The sequence below is a fragment of the Spea bombifrons genome, chromosome 10 (genome assembly GCF_027358695.1).
Source record: "Spea bombifrons isolate aSpeBom1 chromosome 10, aSpeBom1.2.pri, whole genome shotgun sequence".
NCBI classification, from domain to species: Eukaryota; Metazoa; Chordata; class Amphibia; order Anura; family Pelobatidae; genus Spea; species Spea bombifrons.
The window spans coordinates 33,192,306-33,220,201 of record NC_071096.1 but is presented as its reverse complement, the minus strand read 5'-3'; the positions used below and the strand labels follow the sequence as shown (position 1 = coordinate 33,220,201).

The following is a 27,896-nucleotide window of genomic DNA, read 5'->3' as shown; positions in this document are numbered from 1 at the left end:
CATCCTTGTGGGTCTCATGACTTGTGTAGGTCACAGCCGTTGCATACAGTTACCTGGCTGGGCATGTTCCAGTTACTAAACCAGATGCCAACATGTGGCTAGTATGTTTCCTGGTGGCACCTGCCTGTGCACCGGTGTGCTGTCCACTGTGTGCCCGAATTAATAAAACTGGCCGTGTTCGGTGGCAAGAACTTTACGGTCAACGTCATTGTGCATGTATGTAAAAAGTGCAATATCCTACATGAAAAGATTATCTGCCATGTGACTTCTCACCTTCTTGGGTACTCAACACGTATGTATAGACCGCGTTACTATGTTACGGTATGAATTGTAACATCTGTGTCAGTGCTGGGCTGTATGCTATTATACATATAATTCTACAACATAAACAAGCAGAGGCAGGCTATGGTGCTCAATGTAAGTTCTATGGGGAATACTAATGTATGTAATAAGCTAATTCATAAATATGTCTACAATCTTTGCGATCATAAAAAACTTTCTTATATAAAGTAATGTACGTTTATAAATAGAATCGGTAAATATAAACTACACATCGCTTTAAGAATTCCACATCAATCCGCTCGTGAATTTTCCCGGCTTTGTCCTGCATTATAAGCAGAGCCTCTTTCTTCCATCACCGACCTCCATTCTTCTCTCTCCCTCACTTGTCTCCTCCCACTCCTCCACCTCTTGGCACAAGGCGGGGTCACGTGTCACTTTACGGCCGTTCCCTCAGAACCGGAAGTTTTGCAGCAGCTACCGGGAGAGGAATACAAACAGAGGAGAGAGAGCTGCCCAGAGCGCCTGCACCTATGTACTAACAGAGCCGGAAAGCGATATCCGAGAGCGACGGAAGCGCTGAACCCCGTCAGACCCCACTGAGCGCACAGACAGCTGTGGACCTATGTACTGACAGGTGACACCGTATGGATTATATAATGCCCCGAGTCAGTCATATTCTTTACAGCCTCCTAGTAACATATACACCGACACAGATATGGGACCCTATATACATATATCATTATATATATATATATATATATATATATATATATATATATATATATATATATATATATATATATATATATATATATATATATATATATATATATATATCGTTTTATATATATCATATCATATCATTATATATATATATGTATCGTTATATATATCTATATATATATCTATATATATATCATATCATTATATATGTGTATCATTATATACCGGTATATCATATTATATATGTACATATAATATAAACGTTCAGTATGTTTACAGCGGCAGACTACTGTGAAGTGCAGTGTAGAGAGAATATAGTTTACATAATGTGTTCAGACCTACACATATATGTATGTGTGTATGTATGTATATATATATATATATATATATATAATTCTACTTAATGTACTACTTAAAGTGTTACTAGCTCGCTGTGTGTGTATATGTGATATATATATATAGATATATATAGATATATACAGATATTCAAAGATGTTTATGTGAATCAATGTGTGATTTTACCAACCTAAAGAGCAAATCGTTATATATCTATGTGTACATACAATATATACCTTGTTTATATATATATATATATATATATATATATATATATATATATATATATAATCAGCTGTGACATGTAGTATAGTGTATACATATGTGTGTGTGTATGTGTGTATATATATATATATATATATATATAATTTATTATATATCTCACTTGCAAGGTCAATCAAAATTTGAGATGTAAACAACCCGAAGTGCAAATCTGTATGTCATACGTGTGTTTATAAATACACGGCAGTAAACAGGAAGTTGAATGTAGATGAATGTGTGTGCGCGCGTATGTCCTATCAGGCATAATAATACTGGTAGTTAATGAAATAAAAGATGGGTAACTAAAGGTAGTGGATGACATATCTAGGTGGGTGTGTATGTATATGTAAATGTGATATATATGTATATAAAATATATTATTCTAGAATAAAGACAGTATTGCAGAACCTGGAACATTGTGATCGTTTGCTGAATGTCTGTAATTGTTTCCCTGCTTACCCCCTTCTGCGTCTGTCTTCTGTTTGTTAGGAGCTTATCCCCCTGATTTTCAGGACGTGGAATGGTACATGGTGTGTTCCTCAGGAATATTATTATATATGTGTATATCGGGGTGTACGTATACAAAGTAGCGTGGCCTTGCTCAGTAAGAGGTTTGCGTTATTATTCATTGATTCGATCCTTAAAAATATCCTGTCTATACATATCCCAGACATTGTAGTGTGTGTGTAAATATGTATGTATGTATGTGTGTGTATATTTATATATATGTGTGTGTATGTATGTGTATATATATATATATATATATATATATATATATATATATATATATGTATATAATGCTTGAGGTACTACTTTGTTGTAGTGGGACAGTAAAGTGTGTGTAAATGCCGTATCCTCTGGGCACTAGAGCTCTCTATAAAGCTGACTCAGTGGGATTATACGTATTCTTTTTATTAGTTGTTTAATTTGGTGTAAACAGATACGTCTTAGTTTGGTGAATCATTTCAGGTTCCGCTGTACCACATTCGTACAGTCGGTTTATGTGCAGACTTGCATACTCAGCGGTCCTTTACCGTCACCTGCTTTCTAGACCACAGTAAAAATATCTATTTTGCTTAAATGAATCATTCTTAGAACCCACAAGGCATTTTATGACTTTAACATTTAGAGGAGTCTAAGAAGTGACCTTTACATTGTGCTATCCCGTCGCCGATGTATAGAGCAAGAGGAGAAAAATGTTTTCTTCTTCTTCTCCAATCTCTCTGTCCTCCGTTTCTGACATCATCATTTATCAGGAAGTGTTCATTGATTCTGGTACATAGTAGAAGATCATTTGCATTCAGCGCCTCAACGGTGATGTCATGACATGGACGGAACCAGGGATTTAACAAAAAATAACAAAACCAACTTAAAAGGGAGTGGGGGGGAAAGGGATGCGGTTTCCATAGCAACCAATGTAAAGTCAGCGTATTCACAAATGGGAATCGGATGCTCAAACAATTAAAGAATGAAAACAGGGGCTGGGGGTAGGGACACTCTGTGTTTAAGGGGATTTAGGTTAGGCTCCTCTACAGTAATAGTTCAAGTCCAGGACCATCTTCTTATGTTTATGTTAACTTTATTTTGTGTTTTCCCCCTTTTTGTAACATTATGTATTCTGGCAACAATTAAACAACAATAAAGTGTTAACAATAACATTATTTAGTACTGGTGGTTACAAAGTAGCAGTAAATAATACATTTGCCTGGGCATGTGAAGAAAGCAACTAGTATGCCTGTTACATTAACCTCTCCGTAATGTAATGTAATGGATTAAAGGTATAGAACCTTTCAGAGCCTATTTCTGCTGCTATAGCAACAAAGCCGTTCATCCTATCCCGTGGAGTTGGCTTTTATCACGTGATAAGAGGCTAGAATTAATCTGGCCCGATGAATATTTAAATAGGACAGCGCTTCGCGTGATGAAATCATTATTTCTGGCTGGATTTAGCCGTTCTGTAATGACCGTGACTGCTATGGTTAGTGTATGCAGTTGTCACCATGAAATATTAAGAGTAGACACGAGGGCTGCTCATGCGATGTGATTTTATATATATAGAACGTTTTGACATTAAACATTTGCTTTTGGGTTTTATATGCGCACAATAGCATAAAAACATCCTAAGAGCTTGACTTTAGATTCTAAGTTTAGGTTCTTTGCTGCATCCTCATCGCGTCGGCTTACCAAAAATAACAATAATTGCTGTTTTATTGTTTTACAAATTAAATGAGGGTTCTGCGAGGCTTCATTTTACTGAAAGTATCTGAAGCGTCCTTACAGGAACAGGATCTGTGCTCATTGCCATGTGATCTTGACAGACATGGCTCCTTGAGGTTTATAGAATTGTTCCAGTTCAGGGACATTCTGGCTGATATATGCCACATCAGTTGCTAACCCCTGCTGTTCACTATGGTTGATGTCTGAATATAAATCTGTAGCCATGTCTGATATGCTGTTATTCGGTATAAGGGTGTACATAATTCAGGCCTCTCACGTCTATCGTCTCTTCCATACAGGTTCCTCTGCAGTGACATTCTGGAACTCAGCTGACCGCTGGACCTCCCTGCCCTGAGCCAATGCTGGATCTGGAGGTCGTACCAGAAAGATCCCTGGGTAATCAGCAATGGGAGTTTACATTAGGTGAGGACCCGTGTGAAGGATCATGGGGAGGCTGAAGAGGGAAGTATAACTAGAGGAGGGCAGCATCTCCAGGCCATTAGGGCCAGCGACACTGCCTTTTTTATTAATCCCAGCGGAAGGAGTTTCTGTAATGTGTTGCTGTAATGCTAGATATAGATAGATACAATATATTAAATATAAATAATATTTTTATTATAATAAATATAGATCATTGGTTTTCATGGTGATTTCTGGAGGGTGGTAAAATCATATAAGACCAAATAACTAGCATCAAGATAATACAGGAGCAGGATGTTTACTGCGCTGGTAGGACAGGATGTTTCTCTCTTTTCCTTATGCAGGTTATTCCAGATTTATGCTAATGAGTCCATCTACGTAAGAAAGGGTTAACGTGTGAGCTGTTTTCTAGTATGACTCCATTGATTAGCCTGAACAAATATGTTACCTAGAACAGGGACAGGTCACATTCCTCACGTCAGCAGCGGCTTGAGTTATAACTGCTATATACTACCCATTCAGCCAAAGTATAGATTATTCATTTATTAAGCTAACACCCTCATATTCTACGGTGCTGTACAATCCATAAACAGTTTGGGTTTACAGGAACAAAAGAGCTTACTATCCAAAAGGCAGAATATAGATAGCGTGGTGTATGCCTGGTGTGCTGTGGTGTCTGTGTGATTTGTGTATGTGTAGCTGGACATTTGGGAACGCACAGTGTGCTGGCTGTTGTACGCTTGTGTCAGTCTGTCTGTTGGCCAGTGCCACTCGCATTCACCGGGAACGGCCGCCTGTCATTTCCGGTGTGCTTTGGGCAGTGCATGCGCAGCCAATGGGAACACTTTACAGTACTAACCAGACTGCCCAGTAAACTGAGACAGAGAGTTGTTTAAATATTGCTGTCGCAAGTTTTACTGTCCTGTTTATTGGGGTATTTTTACGCAAACTAGGCATAATCCGGTCTCTGTCCTGGCTCTTGGTTAAAGGTCTGTGGTTTGGTTTGGGAGATAGGGTGTCTGCGTTCCCTGTATCCTTTTTTTTTTTTTTTTTTTTTCACATGTCATTGTCATTGTTGGTGTTTTTAGAGGAGTCATCGCTACATAATCTGATTAACCTTTAATTTTGTTATTTTTATTTTTATTTTGTATAACAGGAATGCCCCTCACTCAGGCTGTGTCGATCCTCCAGAAGCACTGCAGGACCATCAGAAATGTGCAGATCCTCTATAGCGAACAGGTGAATGTTTGCACTTAAAATTATTCTTAATATCCTATACCTGGATGCTCCAGGTGGCAGAATTGCTATAGTCTGTAAGAGTTTGCAGCTACCATTTTATTACAGAGCTTCGCAGAGCATCGTAATCCTAATGTCAGTTCAGGGCCAATAGTACATTTAGTAAAATGCCTTTTAATGTTTCAAATAAGTTGCCTAACAGCTAAAACTTATCTCAAATGAGATTATAGAGGTTATGTGCAAAGTGAAGCATGGCGTGCACATATAAAAAAAAGTATTTGTAATGATCTATCTCTTATTATTCTGACATAGTTTCTGCTGTAAGACCATGTGGTCTCCGTTGTTACAGTTGATCAAAGTCTATAAAGGAACTGTATTTTGTGGCATCGTAACCCAAAATTCACCAAGCTGCCACTTTTTACTCTATACTTAGAGGATAATGCACTTTAGGTTTCAATAACAACTGGGGAGGGCAATGCCATCCTGGATGGTTCTGTTTTTTTGTTTTCTAATGAAGTAAAATCCCGAGAGGCTTGCCCTACGCCTTCGATTCTTCCAAACCACAGTTAGTAGTCTGTGTCTTGCGTTGTGGCGGCTGCCTGGGATTTCTGCGTCTAGGTATATCCTGGTGATTCACCTTTGGAGAGCTGCCCAGTATCAGGGCAGTACTTGGTGACGTATTTCATATATGACACTTAGCCTGGAATGACTGTAACAAATCATGTCATCTATAGAATTAAAAGCATAAAAAAAAACCTATTTTAAAGACACATTCCAGGTAAGAAACTCTACTCTTTGTTCCAGTATTACAGTGTACAGGGGATGGTATTTTGTTTCCTACTGCCCCCACAACACTTAATATAATTTAGAACCCATTCTTTGATTGGGATGCAGAATGTTAAATTAAGACTTTCTTGGCTTGGTAGAAACCATAATGGATTATCTCGGGTACGTGCAGGGATTTGAGTGTGTTTCAAGCAATAAAGTTATTTCCCACCATTCTGCACTTTTGTTTCGCAGTGTCCTCTGAACCATGACCTGATCCTTAGCCTGACTCAGGATGGAATCAAACTGCTGTTTGATGCATTCAACCAGAGGCTGAAGGTGAGGTGCCTTGGACACAAGTGGTGGCAACGGAAGCTGGTTAAAGTAGTTTGTCTCTATCTCATATCTGGAATAATTGTGTTTATTTCTTCCAGGTGATAGAAGTCTATGATTTGACTAAAGTGAAGTTAAAATATTGGTAAGGGTTCATGTATTTAGTTACTCTATAAAAGGATCCATTTGTGACCTCTTGATGGGCTTGTGCTTCTATCTGCATTCTCACTCTTTGAAACTTGATCTTCCGCTGTACGTGTTAAACCTGTCACATTATTTACATTAAGTTTCCAGTCTGTCCGTACCCCATTGTCTTGTCCTTGGCTGATCATGGTCTCTCTTGCATTGCTGTCCTAGTGGGGTTCACTTCAACTCGCAGGCCATTGCTCCCACCATAGAGCAGATTGATCAGTCTTTTGGCGCAACACACCCAGGAGGTAAGAAGGCTCCTCTCTGATTCTTGATGGTGTAAGTGCGCATGGAAATTATATACTTGGCATGAAATGAGGCAACAAAAACTATTGTTCTTTTCAGTTTACAACACAGCAGAGCAACTGTTCCACCTCAATTTCCGTGGTCTGTCTTTCTCCTTTCAACTGGATTCCTGGACTGAGGCTCCCAAGTATGAGGTGAGTGGCCTCACGCAGACAGAACGTTGTGCAAATAGTCAAACATGGCTGCTTCTTGTAAATAATTGCCATCTCCTGTCATTGTTTTTAAAGCCCAACTTTGCCCATGGTTTGGCATCCCTCCAAATCCCACATGGAGCTATGGTAAAGCGCATGTATATATACAGTGGGAACAGCTTACAGGACACCAAGTGAGTAACCGCGCCCGCTGGAACGGGCATACATTTGTATTGCTATTTCCGCAAGGCTAACCCATTTCTGTGCTTATCTGGGTTCCTTGCGCAGGGCTCCCAGCATGCCTCTGGGCTGTTACATGGGTAATGTGTATGCAGAAAGTGTGGACGTTCTGCGGGATGGTTCAGGACCTCAAGGACTGAGACTCCGTCTTCTAAGTACTGGTATGTTCACCTTTTTTTTCCCCCCATAATAATCTACTTTTTCTAAATTTGTAAAACTGGAATCGTGCCTGGTATATGCCTGAAAGGTAACATTCTGAATGTAGATTTCATTTACTCGCATAGTTAAAATATTAAAATATTATATTATATACATAAAATATTTACATATTTTTTTCCCATAATGTCCTACTGTTTGCTTGCTAGGTTGTGGGCCCGGGGTGATGGCAGATGCCAAGATGCGAGTTACAGAGCGCTGCGTGCATTTCGGTGATTCCTGCCAGGATGTTCTGAGCATACTAGGAGCACCACATAAAGTCTTCTACAAGTCTGAGGACAAGGTAAGGGAAAAGATTGCCTAGGAACGTCATAAAAGAGCGTATATCACGGTCAGTTAATGGAACAAATAGATATAGGAGGTGTACCCGCCAGCTAACAATAAATGCATATTTAATTTGTTGATGCCCAGCGGTATAGCTTAGGGACGTCCAATGCTGGTATCTGGAAATGACAAAAAGAAAATTGATGAATTATTTTTTTTTACTTTGTGTACACATTGGAGAGGTAACAGGAGTGATAAATAAGAACAATCATACATGGCTGTGGGCTTCTTGGTCAGAAGACCAGGAGGTGTTTGGTTCTTCAAACATGGTTGGCAGACAGGAGAGTGTGTGTGGCTGTACAGGACACGTAGCTGACAGATTCAAGGTGCACACACGTGTAAGGTTAAATGTTCACCATAACGGGTTAAACTACCTCGGGTCAGTGACATGCTAGTAAGAAGATCGAGTGTCTGTGAGTAAGCGAGTAAGCGGTCCGTCACCAGCACTGAACTCTTAAGAAACTGGACCTCTTCTTAATTATTAACTCGCAATCTGTAACCTGAAGATCAGTCTGTGACTTCTCTCGCTATTGGTGTTATGTATGTTTTGTGTGCCTTTTCGTTTCAGATGAAGATTCATTCCCCGTCACCCCACAAGCAGGTTCCGGCAAAGTGCAACGATTATTTCTACAACTATTTTACCCTGGGTGTGGTGAGTGTATGCATCTGACACAGAGGTGCGCAAGGATTTACCAGTTCTTTACTTTAGCAAAGAAGGGCAGCAGGATCTTCCCCGGTTTACGAGACCCTTTAATTTTGGTCTGGAATAAAGTAGTGCAGTCAACACTGAGATAATTTCTCTTACACTTTTGCTTATCGTTTTGCTAATCTGCTGAACAAGTGTTCAGATGCTTCTAGAAGATATGAAAAGCAATTGGACGAGTATGTCCTGCACAGGCATCTATACATTTTTAAAAACTCTTGACTGAGGTTTGTAAAATCATCCAGGAGTGTTCTATCATAGATTAGTGGTAGTTTTAGGGTTATTTTATATAAATACATATATATATATATACTTTTATGATGCTTTTTATATATATTATTTATATTCTCTGATTTGAGTTCCTCTCTCTATTTGATGTTTGCAGGATGTTCTTTTCGATGCAAACACTCACAAGGCAAAGAAGTTCGTCCTGCACACAAATTATCCTGGACATTACAACTTTAACATGTAAGTAACTCTTATAACTCTTATAACTGTTTCTACCTCATTTTGGAATTCTCACTTGGAACCATTTAATGGATATCCGGCTCCCTATTGTGTACTGTTCTGACTATTTTCCTTGTATTGTCCCCTTAGCTACCATCGATGTGACTTTAGGATTCCTTTGACAGTGAAGCGAGGTGAGAGCCACCAACTTGTCCTGCTTATTATTACTCAGTCCAAGTAGTGTAATGCCCCTGTTTGTAGAATTCGTCTCTTTCTTCACTACGGTCACATAACAAAAGATACAAATGATAATGATTGCACCTTGTGTTCATCTTCTCACAGACACATCTGAAACACAAACGGAAATTTGTACTACCTATAGCAAGGTGAGGAGATCTGCCGCGTATTGAGACTTTTTGTTACTATTAAAAGCAAGACTTTTAATGTCTCCTCAATATGAAATTGTATATGACATTCTACGTCATTATTGAATAATTATTGTGGACCTGTAGTTTGTAAGACGTAGCTAGACTTGTCTTGTCTGTAACCTATATTGCATTTATATTGCAGTGGGACAGTATTCAGGAGCTCCTTGGACATCCGATGGAGAAACCAGTGGTTCTGCACAGGTAAAAGACATTGTATGGGATTCCGGGGAGTCCAACTCTTTAGCCCAGAGTTAGAGGCACTACACTCATTATTTTCACAACATTTTACATTTAACGTGAAAAACTTAAGGATTTTACAGTTTTTAATTGCCTTTCAGATCATCTTCGCCTAACAACACAAATCCATTTGGATCAACGTTTTGCTTCGGCCTCCAGAGAATGATCTTTGAGGTTAGGAACAATGTATTTTATTCCTTTTTAATTTTTTTTCTCATCCATATGTTTACCACATTCCTGTGGGATGCACAGTCTATAGGCTACATGTTACATGTACCATAGGAAACATCTAAGCATTGTATAGCCTCATACAATAGAAATGAGCCTAGTGCTGACCTTTGAAAAGTTACCGCCAGATGAGATCTGAACACTGAGCTGAACTGCAACAGCGATCAAGTAACGTTGTCACTTGTGAACACAACGAGGCTCCAAGACTCAATATTTTTCCTATTTTTGGTTTCTAGGTGATGCAGAACAACCATATAGCGTCTGTAACTCTCTACGGGGCCCCAAGAGCCGGCACGCAGCAAAAATCAAGCGAGCTGAGCCAGTAAGCACGGAACAAACTGGTGGGTTAGTTTGGCCCAACGTGCCTTGACTCGCTGTCTAATAGCCACACAAAGCCCTGTTGGCACCGCCATGCTTTGTCTGATTCTTGGAAGATCTGAGAGGCACTGCATGGACATCTGCCGCTTGCTCCCTCCTTGATTCCGGTTCCTAACAGGCAACCCTTGTGTGGTCAGTGTGTCTTTGACGTCCCCGTGACCTTCATGGTAAAAGATCAAAGGCGGACAGAGCACTCTATACTGTATCTATAAGCACAAACGTATGTGAGCCAAATGCGGGAGCAGGAAGTGAGGAATCTTCATGTTAGTGTTACTGAATTCACATGGTAGTCGCATCTGTACGTGTTACTAAAGTTGTATGTAAAGACATTGATATTACTATGGTCAAGGACCGTTTCAAGTGTGACTGGTGTGTATATATGTGTGTGTGTATATATATATATATATATATATATATATATATATATATATATATATATATATATATATACACAAATGTATGTATGTGTGTATATGTGTGTGTATATATATATATATATAGATATATATGCTCCTTCAGGTACCACCACATCATGTGACTTTAAAAATCACAATACTCACAAAGCCGCCTCAGAATCTTTGTGTATTTGTCAGCAGAGGTAATTCTAAAATGACTGGGGTATTTTCCACGCTGTAGAGACTTCAGTACTCAGTACTGCCAAGATTCCTTCCGACTTCTTGCCTTCTGGGTTGTACCCTGTCTTGCCAGCTCATGACAGTGAGTCACGGAGCGGTATAGGCAAGAAAGCTGGTCCAAGTCATCCGGCAAAAGCATAAGGAACAGGATTTTCATGTTTTGAGAATAGCATCGTCATGCCGTGTGCTGTAGCCTCTGTGTTCCTTAGGGTGTCAAAACATCACGTAGTGTAACACTTTTAGCCCCCTCAGGACCCTGCAGCGTTCACCGCCTGTTCATTTTTTTTCCCCTTCCAGTTGCACATGCGTTCGGCACATAGGAGTGGGTGAAGCTGGTGTTTTTACTCTTCGACTTTGCAGGTGTCCTACAGAGAATTCACTGTAGGATACCTCCATGATGAGTATAATGCCAAACGGGAACATGTTTTGATTCCTGTTTAACCATTTGCACTACATACACTTTACTTGATCGGTCATCGTGTTCAGTGACCAGTATCTAAAAATGAGCATGGAGATGTTCAGAAGCTTTTGTATGGTGGAGATAACATGCCATATGCCTAGAAAGTACTTGACATGCGGATTTTTTTGTTTGGTTTTTAAACATCCCATTCGTTGTCATCACCTTTTTTCACAGTCCCTTTTTTTGGTTTATTTTACGATACTTTCCATTCTATTAATATGCTTTCATGTTTGCCTCGTCAAAGGTATCTGGTATTTTTCTTCCCTCCAAGGTCCTGCCATGAAATACTGTTTAAAGAGATATTTTATACAGGCTTTGCACAAACCGTTATATTGCGAAGACACTTCTCCTTTATCTTAAATGTTTCGATGATAGGTCCGGCTGGTGGAACACCATCCAGATGTGAGTCGCAAGAACTTTATCATATAAAACTTTAATAAAGCTTTGCCCACCAAGAATCTGAACGTGTCGGGTCCCTCGTGTAATATTAAGGCAGACTTGCTTTAGAAGGAGGCAGAGTTACTTGTTTCCATCTCTTATCTGCTGCTGATCATGCTTGGCTCTCTTGGCCAAACACAGTACTTGAAAAGCCGCTGAAGCTTTGACACCATCTCGGAGAAGGTATGGAGTTCATACATATTGACCAGAACAATCTTATTGCCTCTAAGGGCCAAACAATATGATTCAATGATGACTTGTTAGTTCCCTCCACCTGTCCAAGGCAGTCACTCAATCAATTTATTAGCTATGGAGAAGAATAAGATATTGCAGATGTTGAAGGTACCTACAAGCAGTCACATTGTATGCTGTACAGCCACTAAATGTCATTTCACTGCTAGAACACGTAAACATGTATGTTCACGTGTGTCAATTATGATGGCGGAGTACTCATTATTGTGAAAGCTAAGCTGTACATTTCAGGGGTCCCGGGTACCTCCTAAATGTACGGTTGCTTTTATATGTACTTTACCTAATAGCCCCAGAAACAAATCTTGTAATAACCTCAGCCGGACTCTTTTCCTCTGTGCTCTGTATATGAATACATATACATTATTAAGCGTAGCATACCTTTTCAAATAACTATTATTGGTTATTATACCGTCCCTGTGCCTGTTTTCTTTGTCAGATCCACACGCGTACAAACCATAACGCTTCTTAGTCCAGTGTTTTGAAGAGAGGCCAAATAACCCCCAAGATGCTCTTGGTAAAGAGGCAATATTTTCTTGTAGACAATAGCCAAATACCTCTGTATGTGTGAGAGATCCGCCTGATAAATGATCACAGGATAGAAGATCCATAATGCCCAGCTCAGCAAGGAGCACCTGCTTTGCATGTGGGAAGCACAATATGTGCGTGAAATTATGCAGTGCCAAGCTTAGGTGAAGTTTTTCGGCAGCTGTAAAGGGAGGACACATCTGTGTTTGGAATCCGTGGCCTGGAGAGGGTAGGTCCTGTAGAATCATTTGCTGAGCCGCGCGTTCCGCTTCCTCTGATGTAAATACACGCACCCCGTTCTGTACAAGTTATACGGACACTACCCTACTGCCCAATAAGCGTTTTGTGCCAGATAAATGGCCAATGCACAACCTGGCTTTGTATATGTATATTATATATATGATATTGGTGAGGGGATCTGTGTATGGGGTGGGCATTTGAAATATGTATAGACATTTATCCCATTTGTATTATTTTAATGTAATAACTTGTGATATATGGGCAAAATTGTGTGTTATTCGAAATGTACAAAATTTTGTAAATATGACTTTCTTTTTTTTTAATCTGAAAGAATAGTAAAATGTGTGTACAATAAATAAGCATGCATGGAGAGAGCTGGGCGTTCACACAGCATAGAGCCCTGGGACTGGCGAAAAGCTTTTTCATCATTTCTGATTTTAGTCTTCCTCCTTTCAGATATTGAGTTAACTACTTGCTTGCCAGTTGGGCTAAGCCAACCATGGATTTACACTGCCTCTGGTTACCAAAGGGTTAACGCATCAACAAATCTCCGTACATTGCCCTGCTGAAGCATCCCAGGGGGGGCAAAAAAAAGCCTCTCGTAGTGAAATTTTGCTGCTGTTTGTTATTTGAGTTTACACTGCCCATGCCTGCTAGTATTATGTCTTTTGAAGTCGTGGTGATGTCATCAGCCCATGTGACAGGAAGTATGAACAGACTGAGGCATGCTTGAGGGGTTGATAGCTTGGTCTTAGAATACAAAATAACGGTGTAGTTTATTTATAGGGATTATATCTGTTTTAAAACCAAGTTGTGATGGATTCCCCCCCTGAAAGGGTTGGCTAGGAAATGTTGATTTAATCAATTAGATGATTTATTTTATTTTTTGTTAACAATAATTCTTGAATTTGTTGCCCCCAAACAGCATGTTTACCCACAGGCCAATAAAAGGAGACTATTGGTTACAACTGCGTTGTCCATTTTTTATTTTTATCGTGCCGATGCTTACGACCAAAGCAAGTACTTTCATACGATTTTAATGTGACGCGTGATTAGGACAAGCATCAGGTGTGTATCAGTGCATATGTTTCAACCGTTCCCTAAATGACTATTCCCCTAATACTGTCTACATGTGTTTATTCCTCATCACATGACATGCGGTCTGCCATAATTATCCTGGTGGGGTTTCTTGTCTAAAAAGCATGTCTCACCTTCTGCTGTGTAGCCAAAGAATGACTTGGACATTAAATATGAGAGCATGGGATTGCTTCTCCAAAGTTCTAGGGCTCTGCCAATGAGTCTTGAAGGCCACATGTCATCTATTTCTGGCTCTCCGCATGTGGGTTGCTTGGCCACTGGTCAGTCGTGACAGCTTTTGGCACTTGTTTGGCCTTTTTCTTCTTCCAGTGAAAGGGTTTCTTTATTCTCTGTTTCTGGGAACAAGGTGGTTGTTGACTATGAAGGAGATTCCACATTAGCCAGATCTCTGCTGCCTTCAAGCTGTGGACAACCATCAGGTCTCTGTAGAAGCAGGGGTCAAAAGTCTGTAGGTTGGGTGCAGCCGAGGGCTTCGGGATTCCAAACGTTTTAAACCCTGCATGTAGAACAGGCTTAAGGTTGATCCGTTGCAAACACATTCCCAAAAACACATCATCTATGGGAAAGAGCTCTACCTCCTTGCAGGCTTCTGACAGCTTTTTCATAGTGACCCCTGACATTAGGAATCCGCCGCCTCCTGCGTACGGTGGATACATTCCTAACCCGTACATTGTCTCTGGGATGTAGTACTTGCTTTTCTTGGATCTTATGGGTTTCGCTTGATTTATAATGTCTCCGACGAATAGATCATCAGAGGAGTTTTGGGCTTGCAAGAAATTAATCAAGTTCTCTACATTGACAAAAACATCAGCATCCCCTTTAAAGATAAACTTAACATCGTTGCAAAACGTTTGAGCCCAATTGAGGAAGTGAATCTCTTTCAAGGTCAGATTAAAGAAGGTATCGAGGAAATCCCATAGCAATATATCTTTGTAATAATGACTCTCCTGTTGCATAAGGGACTCCCACAAGGACACTTGCGTCCTATTCTTTGGGGTCCCCAGAAGGAAGACTCTCCTCACCCGCACCCCGTTGATAATCCCTTCCTTTCCCCAGGTTTTGCGTACACTTTCACGGCGGTCAAAGTCTTCCACGATGGATTTCACGGCGATAAGCAAGAAGGAATCTCCTGAGGGTTTGGCACACTTGTTGGGCTGGTTAATTAGCATGCTGAAGTTACGGTGGTCCTTGCTTCTGAGGTATTGGTCAAAGTCAAAGGGAGGCTGCGTTATTGGAACTTGAATGGTGGCTTTAACTTCTTCACTGTCAATGCCTACATTATAAGTATCGGATAGGATCTTTGTCTTTTCGGGTCTTACTTTGGTATTATAGTACCTCTTGGAAGTCGTGGTGACAGATTGGACATTGAGCGCCTTTGCTTGTTTCCCGGTAGAAATTCCTTGTCTTGCACCTGGTTTAAGAAGACCGTAGAGCAAAGTGCAGAGAGCAGTCAGTAAGAAAAGTGTGCAGAGAACATCGCCCTTCATCCGAATTCTCATGGTTACCAGAACATTTCAGGGACTACTTTCTCCTTTTATCTTTGAACTTGCGCAGTCCCATCTAAAACAAAAAGAAAAAGAATGTCAATGTTACCTCTGCAACAATATTCTAGACTTCTCGGGATCAGTTCGCATTTTTAGAACTTTTAAGATGACATTAGTATCACTTTTGCATCTGCCAGGTGGAACCCTGAGGTTCATGATCTGTAGTTACGTTAAAGTTAACCTTTTAACTAGCTGACAGGTATCCAACCCGCTGGGGTGACTCAGTACATCATATAGCAAAAGGATAATCCAAGGGAGGTAAATCTGAGACCTAATTGCAGTAGAGCTGAGATGTATTTTCTGCCTGTTATGGATCTGGAAACCATTCCTGGTTAACTAAGCCTCTCCAAGATCACAGCCAGTGGGCTGAGTTTGGCACAGAAGATTTGGCGGAAATTCACCCCTTTCCAGTAATATTTTATTTCAACACGTAATCCCCCAAATGCTTATTTGGAGATGCATTTTCACGCTGGGTTTTTTCTTTTTTTTTTGTATTTTTTTTTTTTATAGAAAGCCGAGACTGCGGCAAATGCATTTTTCAGGGGCTTAATGACTGTAGATTTTCCAGTCCTGGTTCCGAAATCAAAGTGTGAATTTTACGAGCGTCTGGGACAGAGATTACAGTTTACCGTTTTTTTTTCTTTTTCTAGATGGTCCATTGAGGGATTCCCACAATACACGTGTCTTTGACTTGTTCCAGAAAACTGTCCGTAATACAGTTTGCCCCGCAGACATTTTCCAATTAAAAACTGGGATTATGTGGCTCTGGAAAACTGTACGGCAGATTTCCATGCAAAATACTCTTTGCTCTGTGCTGCCCAACACTAACCAATTGCATGTTAATTTAAGAGACCATGCAATCTCCTTCAGATAACGCGCCGGGGGTCATTTGAATCCCCAGTTCCGCCCTGGCAGTGGCGCACGTATAAAAGTGGTTTCTGAGGCTTTTAGTATCTCTTAATGTTGGAACAAGCAGTTCACTTACTCCGGTCAGTTTACTAAACTCTAAGTTTGTGGGCTAGCTGCGATGACCCCAACTTCACTGGGCATTTATGGTGCAACGGTGGCAAATGTATCCTTCAAGAAAGGCAGAGATGTCCCTGCGGAATGCATTGTTAAAAGGAAAGTCCTGGGCAAAAGTAAACATTTCAATTTGATCGTTATAGGTAGGAATTCAGGTTAACCTTGCAACAAAAATTTTATTTAGCTTCATTCTGTTGCAATGAACCTCCTTTCCGCAGACCTGTAGCTCGCCATTGCAGGCGGTCATTTCATATTTTGGGTGCCCAAACATCACACTGAGCCGATTCTTTATGCCAATGCTAATGAAGTCATGTTTTTCTAACAAAGTCCATTTTTTCATAGACTTTCATAAGGCCAATGGTCCCTAAGGTTATTAAAACCCAGGCATTTCATTTTTTACCACAAAACCATAGAATAAAGAACCCTGGTGTTAGAAGATTTGGCAAGCAAGGCTAGAACGCATACACATGACTAATATGCAGCTGGCTGAAAACATGATGTTTTTAAATTGTTTACCCAGGCAATCCAGTTTAGTAAATCAATCCCTTTGTCGACACGTTTGCTTGCTCTACAAGCACAATGTTAGATGCCTGTCCCTTTAACGTCATCGGCTGGAAACGAAAGGCTATTGAAACAACCTCTACCTCCACGATCCGGCCCGTTAGCCTTTACACTTAGTGAATATGATGAGACAATTAGAGCGGATACTCCTCCGGTTAAGGATGAAACCTCCACAAGCCTGGCCTCGCTCTGCATCTGGAATTTCCTGTTGTGTATTGTTTTATTCCTCCACATATTAAACTAATCAAAGTAACAGCTGCATGTCCCAAAAGAGGGGGTCGTAAATAGTAAGATGCCGGCGGGGTAGGGATGTGCTTAAGAGATCAAGTACCGGATCGGGTTTCTGGACACGTATCACCCAAACGCGGCTTCTGCCATGATGGAGACATCTGCCCAAGGAGCAGGGCTGCCGCCATGCCATATTTTTTTAGACGCATAGGTAGCGCATGTAGTTGCCCGACCTAAGTGCTGCCAGTCCATACAACCCATAATAACTTACAAAATGCTGATTTGCATGATTAGTCCTCCCCATGCAGTTATTGCCAGCTTTTTTAAGTTGTCTCAAGTTAGCCTTTGTTAGGGTGGGAGATGAAGGGTGACAAATTGATCAGATAATGCTGCCTCTGCCACAAGCTGTGACCAAGCGTTGCTTCCATAAGGCAGAAATGATTGCCTTTATCAACAAAATGTGCAAGAACTAGATCCCAAAAATTAGGAAAGGACTATAAGTGGGACAGAAGCGGTAATGCTTGGAGCATGAGAGGCGGTGGTACTGGGCAGGGCATAGATAGGGCTGGGTAAGATGCAAAAGAAAATGCTAATGTTATAAAGTAACACATGTTCCGGTATTAGTGTACATTCTACATTAAGAAGTAAATAACAGCTTTAGAAAATGTTTACTCTTTTAATAATAAAGTTAGAAATAGACCATTAGAAGATTGTCTCATGCAATGTAAGTTTCCTTTAAAATAAATATACAAGAAGACATAGCTTACATGTAATGGAAGGGCGTTTAACTTTGATGGGAGATGGTAGATAAGTGGAAGAGCCACCCAGCAGAAGTGGTAGAGTTCATACAGAGAGGGAATTAATGTTGTTTAAATTCACTGAAAAATATAAATGTTTTTAATTTACATTTTTTAATCTGTTTATTTGTAAAATGTTCTATTTTATTGTTGTTATTGCTATACACCTAGCCGTGGACTTTCTAAATCAGATGACTGGTAGACTCTTTGTAAAATCTATTAACCCTTCAACAGGACTTTTACATGTACAGAACAACCAGCTTTTGGTGCAACTTCCAAGTACGTCAATAATGATGACGCAGAAAAAAATGATACAAATAATTTATATTCTTGCTGTGTGGTTTGAAAATATGTAATCATTTTTTCATATGAGTTTGCAGTGTTTGTACAATTTCTCCATCTCAATAGCATAATGGCACTTTTTGTACATTCAGAAAGTCATATATAAATAATAATATATATAATATAGTGCAAGAATGAGTACATGACAAAATAGTCTGCGTGGTCGATGAACACCCCTGTGTTGCATATATATATATATATATATATATATAATGGACTTACCTTCAGAGATGCCCCACTTGCCCAGCTCTTTCATCTTCAGTATCATAGAATCCCCCTCCCATGTTTTGGCCAGGAAGGGGTCCTAGGTAGACACCTGGCCCTTTGCAGAACAGTGACCAGTTGTGCTTGTGATGTGGCAATTTGTAAGTCCCCCCTCTGCACAGCAGGAGGCTGGATCCAGATCAGACCCAGGGCTGGACATGTCAGAAGCTTTCAATTATGTAGAACAGGACATCTGCCCTTTCATTGCTTGTCCGTACCCCAGGCCTCGTAGAGAGGTTTTAGGTTCTCTGCGCCTTGCGTTCTTTGTGTGAGTTTCTTTCGGGAGCCTGCCAACTAAGCACATCTGGATCTCTTTCAATACAAACATTCCAAAGCCTCTCCTCCGGAGGAGAAAGGAAGCCTTAGTCAGATATCCATGGGCAGGACTGGACATGCAGCCGTGTCTGGAGAGAAATCTATACAGAGACCCAACTTTAACAAGTATGAGTGGAGCTCACATATACGAGGAGTTTACTATTAATTAAGAAGGTCCAACTGTGGACTCAAGCTACTGAAATGTTGCTGTATTTTTAAGAAAATATAAAAAGTGAGCATTGTGCTGAATTAGGTAATTAGTAATTTTCAAACAAAAACCCTCCATGTTCTCCTGGTGTAACTGCTGGCCGGGGCTGTCATCAGAAAGTTTTGGGGCCTGAGCTGCCATCCCAGTACAGCCCATCATGCTAATCCCCAAGGAACCCTCCGTTTAAAAATTGCTCACCCCCTCTTAACCCAGATTTATTTTTTTAATATTCATGTTCAAATGCGGGGTAGTACAGACTGTGAAACTGAGGGGTTGGGGCATCCTTAGTCTGGACTTCATACGGCTGTGCTGGCTGTACCTCCGATGGTGGGCTTATGTGAGTTGATTGCCCATTGATTTTCAATTCAATTCTGGAGCTCAAAGTTTGCGGAAACTCCTGGCCCCAGGGTTAGCTTGGAGATGGCAAGGAAACACTTAATACATCTTAGTGACTCTTCGTTCTCTCTGTTTATCCAGATCTTGAAGAGTTCCCAAGGAATAAATTGAGCGTCTCCATAAAAAAAAATGGAACAGCTGACCCTTAAAGCTTATCCGTGAACATTAAACGTTTCATCACTAGGGTGGCATGTTACATATAACTTCCAACGTTTCAAGCTACTTCCTTATTCTTTAATTCCGAGGTAGATCATTGTTAGGACTGAGACCTCTAGTGGTTTGTACTCGGATATTTTCAGGCGCTAACCTATACTAGATGAATCTACACAACTTATGTATATTGACACCCAAAACAGTTGCCTGTGACGCGAGGACCGGATCCGACGGTAGTGCCTTTGTCTGGTTTTAGGGGTTTTAATGAAAACAAACATATCGTTTCTTCCCTCTCTTATATCCAGGATTTTACCCATGGATGTCTATTCTCTGGAATTCCCAAAAACGTTCTGTCAGACTCTCCACTATCTATTAGAACTTTAAATGCAGCTATTCAACAACGCTAACCGATCTATCCCAATACCTACGACCTGCATCCTGCAGAAACCATCAGACCTCCCCATCTTTAAGATCGAGCAAGAGCAATGCCCTCTTCTACTTCTGTGCCAGTAAGCCTTAAGGATGTGTTAGTTTTGCTGTCGAAGTGTATATTGTTATTTTATTGTTAATTTTCACTAAAATGGGATGATAACTCCAATGAAGATTGTTCTGGAGAGAGTCATGAATCGCCTTGCCCAAGTTCAAGCAAGAATAGAAAGACACAAACTTTATTAGGAATATAAAATCAGAAAGTGTATTTAAACTATGGTATGACATCATACACTTAAAAGGCCACATACCTGAACAGAACTGATTATCTCAGAAAAATGTAATATGAATTTCCATCGACAATCTTGCATAAATACTTGCATAAAAAAATAAGTCATTTAAGAAGAGAACAGCCCACCTTATTGCAATATTCAATTACAAATGAATGATACAGATCCTCGGGATTGGAACTAAGTATCAGCCTTGGGGTTTAAATCATTGATCATTGGCACTCTAAAATTGGGATTTAAATGGCTGCTCAGGAAAGCACTGGAATGGCTCAAACACAGAATCAATTTGCAGATGATTTGCAGATAATAAAATGATGTACTTCTCATTCCCTAACCCCTCCATATTCCCAGGTGACCTCGAAATATAACGTCCAGATGCAAAGGATTAAAGAATCAATGGTCTCTGCTATCACAAAGGATGCAGGAGACTGTAAAGTCCCATCTTGAAGTCTGAACGTTCTCCATCATCAAGCATTTCTTTAGGTATTTCCTAAAAGGTAATACATAAGAAAGTGCTAAGTGTGGTTAAAACACAAACATTATTCTATAGGATTGTCTAATGAACGGACAATTATTTTCCAGAGAACACCAATGGAGTATTGTGAGGAGACACATAGGCATCTTTGATTGCACGCTGTTAGGACCCGGGCCAACAAGTCGGGCAGGAGGGGATATCTGCGGCTCTGTCTGTACTCCGAGATGCATATCGACAGACAGATAAGTACAGACAAGAGATAACTGTCTCACACCAGGCTGATATATAAGAATAGAATGTATTGCTGAACAAGAACAGGACTGGTATATACAGTGGAGTAAAACTTAAAGAGGATTCAGTTGATCATAACACATGGAGTACAAAGTCTTGCCGCACAGGCCTGGAACTGGATGCCCACTGGAGGGGCAGATGGCAAGAAGCCCACTGGCGGGGCAGACGGCAAGAAGTCCACTGGCGGGGCAGACGGCAAGAATCCCACTGGCGGGGCAGATGGCAAGAAGCCCACTGGCGGGGCAGACGGCAGGAAGCCCACTGGCGGGGCAGATGGCAAGAAGCCCACTGGCGGGGCAGACGGCAAGAAGCCCACTGGCGGGGCAGGAAGCTGTGGCAGGGGACAGGGGAACTGTAGCAAAAGCAGGGCACACGGCTTGGAAGATAGGTAAGTCTGGGACATGCCGGGGTCTGGGACACAAGAACAAAGCCAAGGTCATACACTGGAAATCAGAACTAGTGGCTGCAGGTAGACATGACTGAAAATAATTGTTCCATAGTCCTGGCAGGCAGGGTGGACCCTGAGACATGCTCATCTAACTTCCACTCAACTCACTACCCAAATCCCATTTATTGCCCACCCACAGTGCCTCTTGTGCTGACAGATCAGGGAATCACTTGTATGATGGTCAACGTGCAGTGGTCCAGTAGTTGTGTTCCATATAACTTGAAGGACTAGAGTCCAGTCTGTTACCTTGTTGCCGACTTACACTGTATATACGAGTCTATTAGAGTAGCCCATTCTGCTGTTCGTGTAACAATTCTTCAGCAATTCTAATCAGATTATGTTCCACCAGCGCGTCCACGAGTCTCTTTAAAGTGGCTTTCCTTCCCTCGCCCTGGATGAATCGGAGCAGTAACTGGTATGCTTGCTCGTACAGAGTCTCTTGTTTAAGCTCCCATGCCAGATTGTCGACAGCAGGGTCACGCAAAGCTCTGCAGGTTTTACCCAGAGATCTGCCCACCTTCTTCCATTCCTTACCAACAAGGTTGGCAAACCGCTGCTGATCTTCAAATGTGAGAGGCCTGTCCGCTGGAAAAGCAAATTGTGTTAGTACTTTATTATTCATATGAGTAGTTCTTCAATGTATGGATTCATGTTCAATTCTATAAAACCTCCTAGAGTCAGTGCTACTGAATGAACCCAGTTTGTACTGGGAACACAGATAATGGAAAAATCTATTTTGAACTTTTTCAAAATGTAATTAAATTTTTTTTTACATTTTTAAAAAAAAGACTTGGTCAACAAGCAGTGCAGTGGACATTTTCAATATATCTTAGTCATATAAAGGCTAATCCATTAGTCCGACACACAAGCTTGGACTGGACAAATGCCCAGTGGTCCACTACAAGCTAGATGTGCCCGGCTGCACAGTGCGTGAATATAAAATCAGAACATGGAGCCACGCATATCACGCTGGTAGCCATTCTTGCATCATTTGGTGGCTGCTGGCCTTAAGTTGCCAGGGCCACTTAGTCATCCCTGGCCCTGCACACACATTATTTAAGGATCTCATGTTATAACTCACCATACTCTTGTTCGTGAAAGCAAAATGTAGACCTCTCGGAAGCTAGACTTCCGTCTGAGTGGAGGGACTGGGGTGGAGAGGTCATGATGGAGCTTGTTGAATGGGATATGTTGTTTTGCTGAGCACTTGGTTCCAAAGTCATTTCCATGAAATGCTTGTCCAGTTCAGCTAACTCATCATCTTTCTGGTAACTGGGCTGAAGAATTCACAAAGAGCTGATCAATGACGAGCGGGCATTTTAAGCAACTGTTCCATGATGTTAATATTTTCTGTCTGTGGCACACATGTGGGCATTAAATGCCGCCCGAGTGAAATAAGTAAAACAGAAGTCGCTATGGTTTCTAAATCTACAGATCTGGGGCTTAGATTTGCATCCATGGCAAAATATCCAGACAGTGGGGCAGCTGGAGTTTAATAAATAATTAATAATTGATAAATGTACAATAATGTACGTGGAATGTAAAAATTCAAAGGCAAAATATAGCATAGCTACTGTGCTGTCAATAATAACAGAAGACAGAAAGACTTAGCAATAGTTATTTCTGAGGATTTAAAGGTAAGAGTCCTATGAAAAGCATCAGAAAGAGCAAGCAGGGTGCTGGGTGGTATAGCTAGAGGCACACGTTATGGATCTCTGGATATGGCTGTTGACAAGACCAAGTACTGATTAAAATCTGAGAAAAAATGACAAACTAGATAGACCAAATGGGTCTTATCTGCTCTCAGGAGGTGGTGTTTGGTTCCTTTTTTGGGAAGGAGGTTTTCCAATATCTGGTTAATTTCAGAAGTTTATAATATTTGATAGAAAGCCAAATATTTGGCTTTAATTGGGAGTTGACCTCAAGTTAGTTGGCGCTGGCCTCACGATATATCTAAGTGTATAATCCAAGGTTTATATAGCCGGCACAAGGGAAAAGGAAAGACAATATGAGTTTTATATGTATAAAATACAGTAGACAATGGAATACCATGATGCTTGGTGGAAGCATGTTTGTGGAATTACCCAACATCCTCTGTTTGGAAATACATTCAATATAGTTAACAGTTGTTTACCCTCCTCAATTATGTGGTGACATGACTTGTGAATGTTACCTTCGATGAACTGATATGTCCCAGACACTCTTGTTCCTTATGAAGTATATCATCAAGCTTTATGGAGTCAACCTTGAGCTCCAGAATAACTTGCACAGATCCTTGTGATAAGCAACTCCTCAGGTTATTCTGTATGCGTTGGTGTACTTTCCTCTCTTTGTAATCCACAAGAAACGCTTGGCATAGCTCCAGCACGCAGAATTTTAGATAGAGGATTAGGTTCCTATCGTTTGGGTGAATCTTAAGGATTTCGATGGAGCGTTGATGATCCTTAGAGGACTCTGCCCAAAGATGAAAGAGGAAGGTCAACCTCTAGTAGAAGCGTAGAACGGATAATATATACCAAGATATTATTCATACAATTAGATTCTTCAAACAGTCTTTAGGGTATAGCATGAAGGGTGCTCCGGGCTCTGCTTGTGAAATGTAAGGGAGCAACATGGGATGAGAATCCTAGTATGTAACATGGGTCCTAGAGTTACGGATTTGTAGGTTTTGTAGTATGGAGACAGAAGGTTCTGACCATGCTAGGACAATCAAGTTTCAGAGGTGATACAACCGCTCGATACCTTGCTCAGATTCTACATAATGGAGTCTCTGCTATCCTTCTTAGCTCTGCGACCCATGTTACATCCCACAAAATATAAACAACGATGTGTGGTTTTAACTGATACTGATACATCGACATGTTCTGTTAATCTAAAGCCTTAAGATCATCAAGTAGTCTTGTCCATTAAACGTTTTTCAATGTGAATGCTTTCCTTTCAACGTATTGGCTGCTTCAAGCAGTTCTCTTTTGTTTTAGTTGTTATAGAATGTATATTAATGTACTCACAAAGTACTTTGATATGCATTCTTCTTTATTGCGGTTGTTTACCTGCTAGACAAGTAAAGAGTGTGGGGCAGACACAGAAAACTAAAGAGAAACTATTTGAGCTTTCTGACAGTCTACATTCCTTTGAGATCTTTGTTCCAAGGGAAAGACAGCAGCTGCCATTATGGAGTTATATGTACAAAGTATTTGTTGTTGCCCATGGCCCTCCTTGACACCCCACCAGTATATGTCCCCGAGTTACCTGCTAGAGAAGTACTGAATGCTTTGTACATAAGACCTGTTTGATTTTTATACTGATCGGAGAGGTGGATATCGTCGGAGTGGACAAAGAGATAAACGCTCCCAAAACACAGGCCGGGAACGGGTTCCATCTTGATTTCCTGAAAAATCCAGAAGAACAACGTTATATATGACATTCTTCTTTACTGTAAGCTGGCACAACGCATGACATACGGATAGCCACAGAAATGCAAGTCCTACCTTAATGACAGGAATTCTAAAATTATGAGGTTATTAAATTGCTCTCGATTTCAATTCGAGATTTTTTTTTATTCTGTTCTATTGGGACCTTGTACCTTCAGCGTAATCAGGACTTATCTTCAACTGGCTCACCTACGTAAGTCTTGTTTTCTAGCATTTGTCATAAAGCTTATACCCTCTGTTGCTCTGGACCTTCTGGAATACAGTACGAGACTAGATTTCACTTTTCTGAGTACCAGCGTTTACAGAAATGAACCTTTTAAAACTGTCCCCGTACTTCTGCTGACATCTGTTACTGAGCATACCCAAGGAGTTTATTATTATACCATATACTATGACCCATTGTACAGCGCTGCAGAATATGATGGCACTATATCAATCAATAAATATGATAATGTATTTACTGCATAATATTTACATCCAGAACAGGATACATACAGGAAGGGGAGCCAATGGTCACGGCTTGCAGAGGGGTTTTGGGATCTTGCCATTATTATGTTATGAAGCAGTACATTATATACCAAACTACAAGACTCTTATGGGAAATCCACAGATATCCCACAACGTTGCTCAACTGAGACAAAATTGTTTTTATTTCCAGGCATTCACTCAACTAGGCTCTTGTTCAGCTTTACTAAGAGGCTGGTCCCGGCTACACCTCCAGCCTTATTCCAAGAAGTGACACGCTAGGCGAGGTAACAGAAAATCGCTGCCTGGATACAGAAAATATTTGTTTTCTTGTAGGTTTAGTTCAGGAAGTCGAATCACCATCACCTTTACAGCGTATTATATCCAAAAAGTAATGCAATACCGAGATATTTCAAGATCTCGCAGTGTCTCAGGTTGTATACAGTAATTCCCCATTCAGACAGTCGCAGAATAACTACCCAAGTGACGCTCAAGGCCTCAAGGTGTCTTAATTCAATAAAAAATCCGTTAAGACCAGAAACCACAGAGTATACCATAGATGGCCCTAGTCAAATCCAAAGTAATCTGTGTCTATGGTCAGGACATGGCATGGGATCCAAAGTAATCTCCCATGAGTGCTCCTTTAAAGCAAGGATAGGCAACGTGTCTGTAGAAGGACACCGGTGTCTGCGGCAAGGTTTGTGAAGGTCCATAAAACATCATTAAATTGTCCGACGCAGACCCCAGTAAATGTCCACCATGAGCAATGTTCATGCCTACCCCTGCTTTAAGGTATTCTGGATCATAGATCCCAGTAAGTAATCTTCCAATTCTCTATTAGCTATATGCCCCAGACCAGTGAGTAACATCCAAAGTAATCTTCCAGGGGGTATCTCACCAGACTGAGGATCCAAAGTGATCTACAAGAGTAGTTACTATTCACACACAAAGCTTCGTAGAGAAGGATCCAAAATGACCTGCTGAGATCAGGTGTCCAAAGTCACAGGAAAAGACTCAAAACAAAAGTAGCCCACTAGGTTTCTGGAGACCACACATGTCTAAGGTTACAGGACCCAGGATTCCTAACGTTCTAATTAATATACAATGTAGCACCTTTTTCAACAATGCCAGGTTGTGAAAGTTTGGAGACACCACCCAAAAAAAGCAACTAAGACATGAGGAAAGAGAAAAAAAAGAACAGGCTTTTCCATGTAAAGAAAAAAGTTAGATTTGATTAAATCCTGGATCGTTTGGATTTATTACTGTTCTCCGTCATCGGATGATGTTTACTAATCATTTATGAAAGTAGAAAACCTCCGTCAACAGCGCCAATGCACAGAGAAAGAAATGATAGTATGAGGTATGAGTAGAAAAGGAAATAAAAGTAACAGCGTAATGACCGGCAGCCGACGGCGAAGTCTGTGCGTTTCACAAATGGCTGCAGCCACCTCGTCTGTCCAACCCAACGGGACTAACAAGCTGCAAAAAGCGAGCGGCGTGTGGCTTCAAATCGCCCCTCTAGCCTCGTACACGATAAAGTGCGACGCTTTCTGTACACTTCATTCGTGAAAGCACTTTTCTAGAAGTTATCACACTCAAGCACTTAGATCCTAAAGTTTAATCCCTGTCCTGCGTCGGGTAACAAAGTAGAGAAGAAGACATCACAGCGTTAAAGAAGACCACCCGATCCCCCGACGTGACATCCCCCCGCACCCTGATCACCGAATAGAAATATGGGACATATTTACCTGTTTTCCAGTCCCCGCTGCACTGCAGGTTCTTCCGTCTCTGCACGCTGAACACACCCCAGCCACTGACACCACCCGGGGTCGGCCCCCTGCCTGCCCTATTAACACATACCCTGTGTAAGGAAATAGGAAGCCGCTCTGTGTCGCTCCGTGCTGATCTCACGCTCTTGATACATTACATCTCAATGAGTCGTATCATTCCGTGAACTTCGATACGTTGTTTTGCTTTTGTTTTGACATTTCTACAGTCATGTGACACCAAAATACTCATGTATTTGATTACTATTATTGTGGGTTATTGAAGGATTGTGTGTTATTTATTTTTATTTGTTTCTTATAAAGCGGTACAAAAAAAAGTCTGGGGAAAGTTAGATCAATTGCTCTATAGCTGCCAACAGTCCAGAACCAAAAGTGGGGCAGAGGTAAAACTCGGAGGGACA

The 27,896-nt window shown here is 40.8% G+C and overlaps 3 protein-coding genes and 1 long non-coding RNA gene across 5 annotated transcripts; 1 reads left to right on the top strand and 3 right to left on the bottom strand.

Annotated features, from left to right (window-relative positions):
- The first annotated feature begins 738 nt into the window (after positions 1-738).
- On the top strand, positions 739-13,919 carry PHAF1 (phagosome assembly factor 1). Of its 2 annotated transcripts, none has more exons than XM_053448840.1 (18): positions 739-924; positions 4,131-4,242; positions 5,396-5,478; positions 6,496-6,579; positions 6,675-6,718; positions 6,931-7,010; positions 7,108-7,202; positions 7,296-7,393; positions 7,488-7,600; positions 7,805-7,938; positions 8,548-8,631; positions 9,068-9,150; positions 9,280-9,323; positions 9,472-9,515; positions 9,700-9,758; positions 9,896-9,968; positions 10,259-10,344; positions 13,407-13,919. In XM_053448840.1, the coding sequence occupies exons 2-18, from the start codon at positions 4,179-4,181 to the stop codon at positions 13,411-13,413; spliced, it is 1,275 nt and encodes a 424-aa protein (XP_053304815.1). In that variant the 5' UTR covers positions 739-924; positions 4,131-4,178; the 3' UTR covers positions 13,414-13,919. The 2 variants fall into 2 exon arrangements, with proteins under 2 accessions (XP_053304815.1, XP_053304816.1); XM_053448841.1 differs by having other exon boundaries at positions 10,259-10,363.
- A 4-nt stretch (positions 13,920-13,923) lies between these two features.
- B3GNT9 (UDP-GlcNAc:betaGal beta-1,3-N-acetylglucosaminyltransferase 9) lies at positions 13,924-18,941 on the bottom strand. The gene is made up of 2 exons (XM_053448839.1): positions 18,766-18,941; positions 13,924-15,608 (listed from the first exon to the last, which is right to left on the bottom strand). The coding sequence occupies exon 2, from the start codon at positions 15,545-15,547 to the stop codon at positions 14,270-14,272; it is 1,278 nt and encodes a 425-aa protein (XP_053304814.1). The 5' UTR covers positions 15,548-15,608; positions 18,766-18,941; the 3' UTR covers positions 13,924-14,269.
- Positions 18,942-20,546: 1,605 nt separating this feature from the next.
- Positions 20,547-20,869, bottom strand: LOC128467648 (uncharacterized). The gene is made up of 2 exons (XR_008345742.1): positions 20,727-20,869; positions 20,547-20,684 (listed from the first exon to the last, which is right to left on the bottom strand). It is a non-coding gene; the product is annotated as an uncharacterized LOC128467648 (long non-coding RNA).
- Positions 20,870-21,906: 1,037 nt separating this feature from the next.
- On the bottom strand, positions 21,907-27,545 carry TRADD (TNFRSF1A associated via death domain). Its single transcript, XM_053449111.1, has 5 exons — positions 27,457-27,545; positions 25,062-25,200; positions 23,986-24,266; positions 22,894-23,089; positions 21,907-22,397 (listed from the first exon to the last, which is right to left on the bottom strand). Exons 2-5 carry the CDS (start codon positions 25,189-25,191, stop codon positions 22,093-22,095), a joined length of 912 nt encoding a protein of 303 aa, XP_053305086.1. The 5' UTR covers positions 25,192-25,200; positions 27,457-27,545; the 3' UTR covers positions 21,907-22,092.
- Between the last annotated feature and the right edge of the window lie 351 nt (positions 27,546-27,896).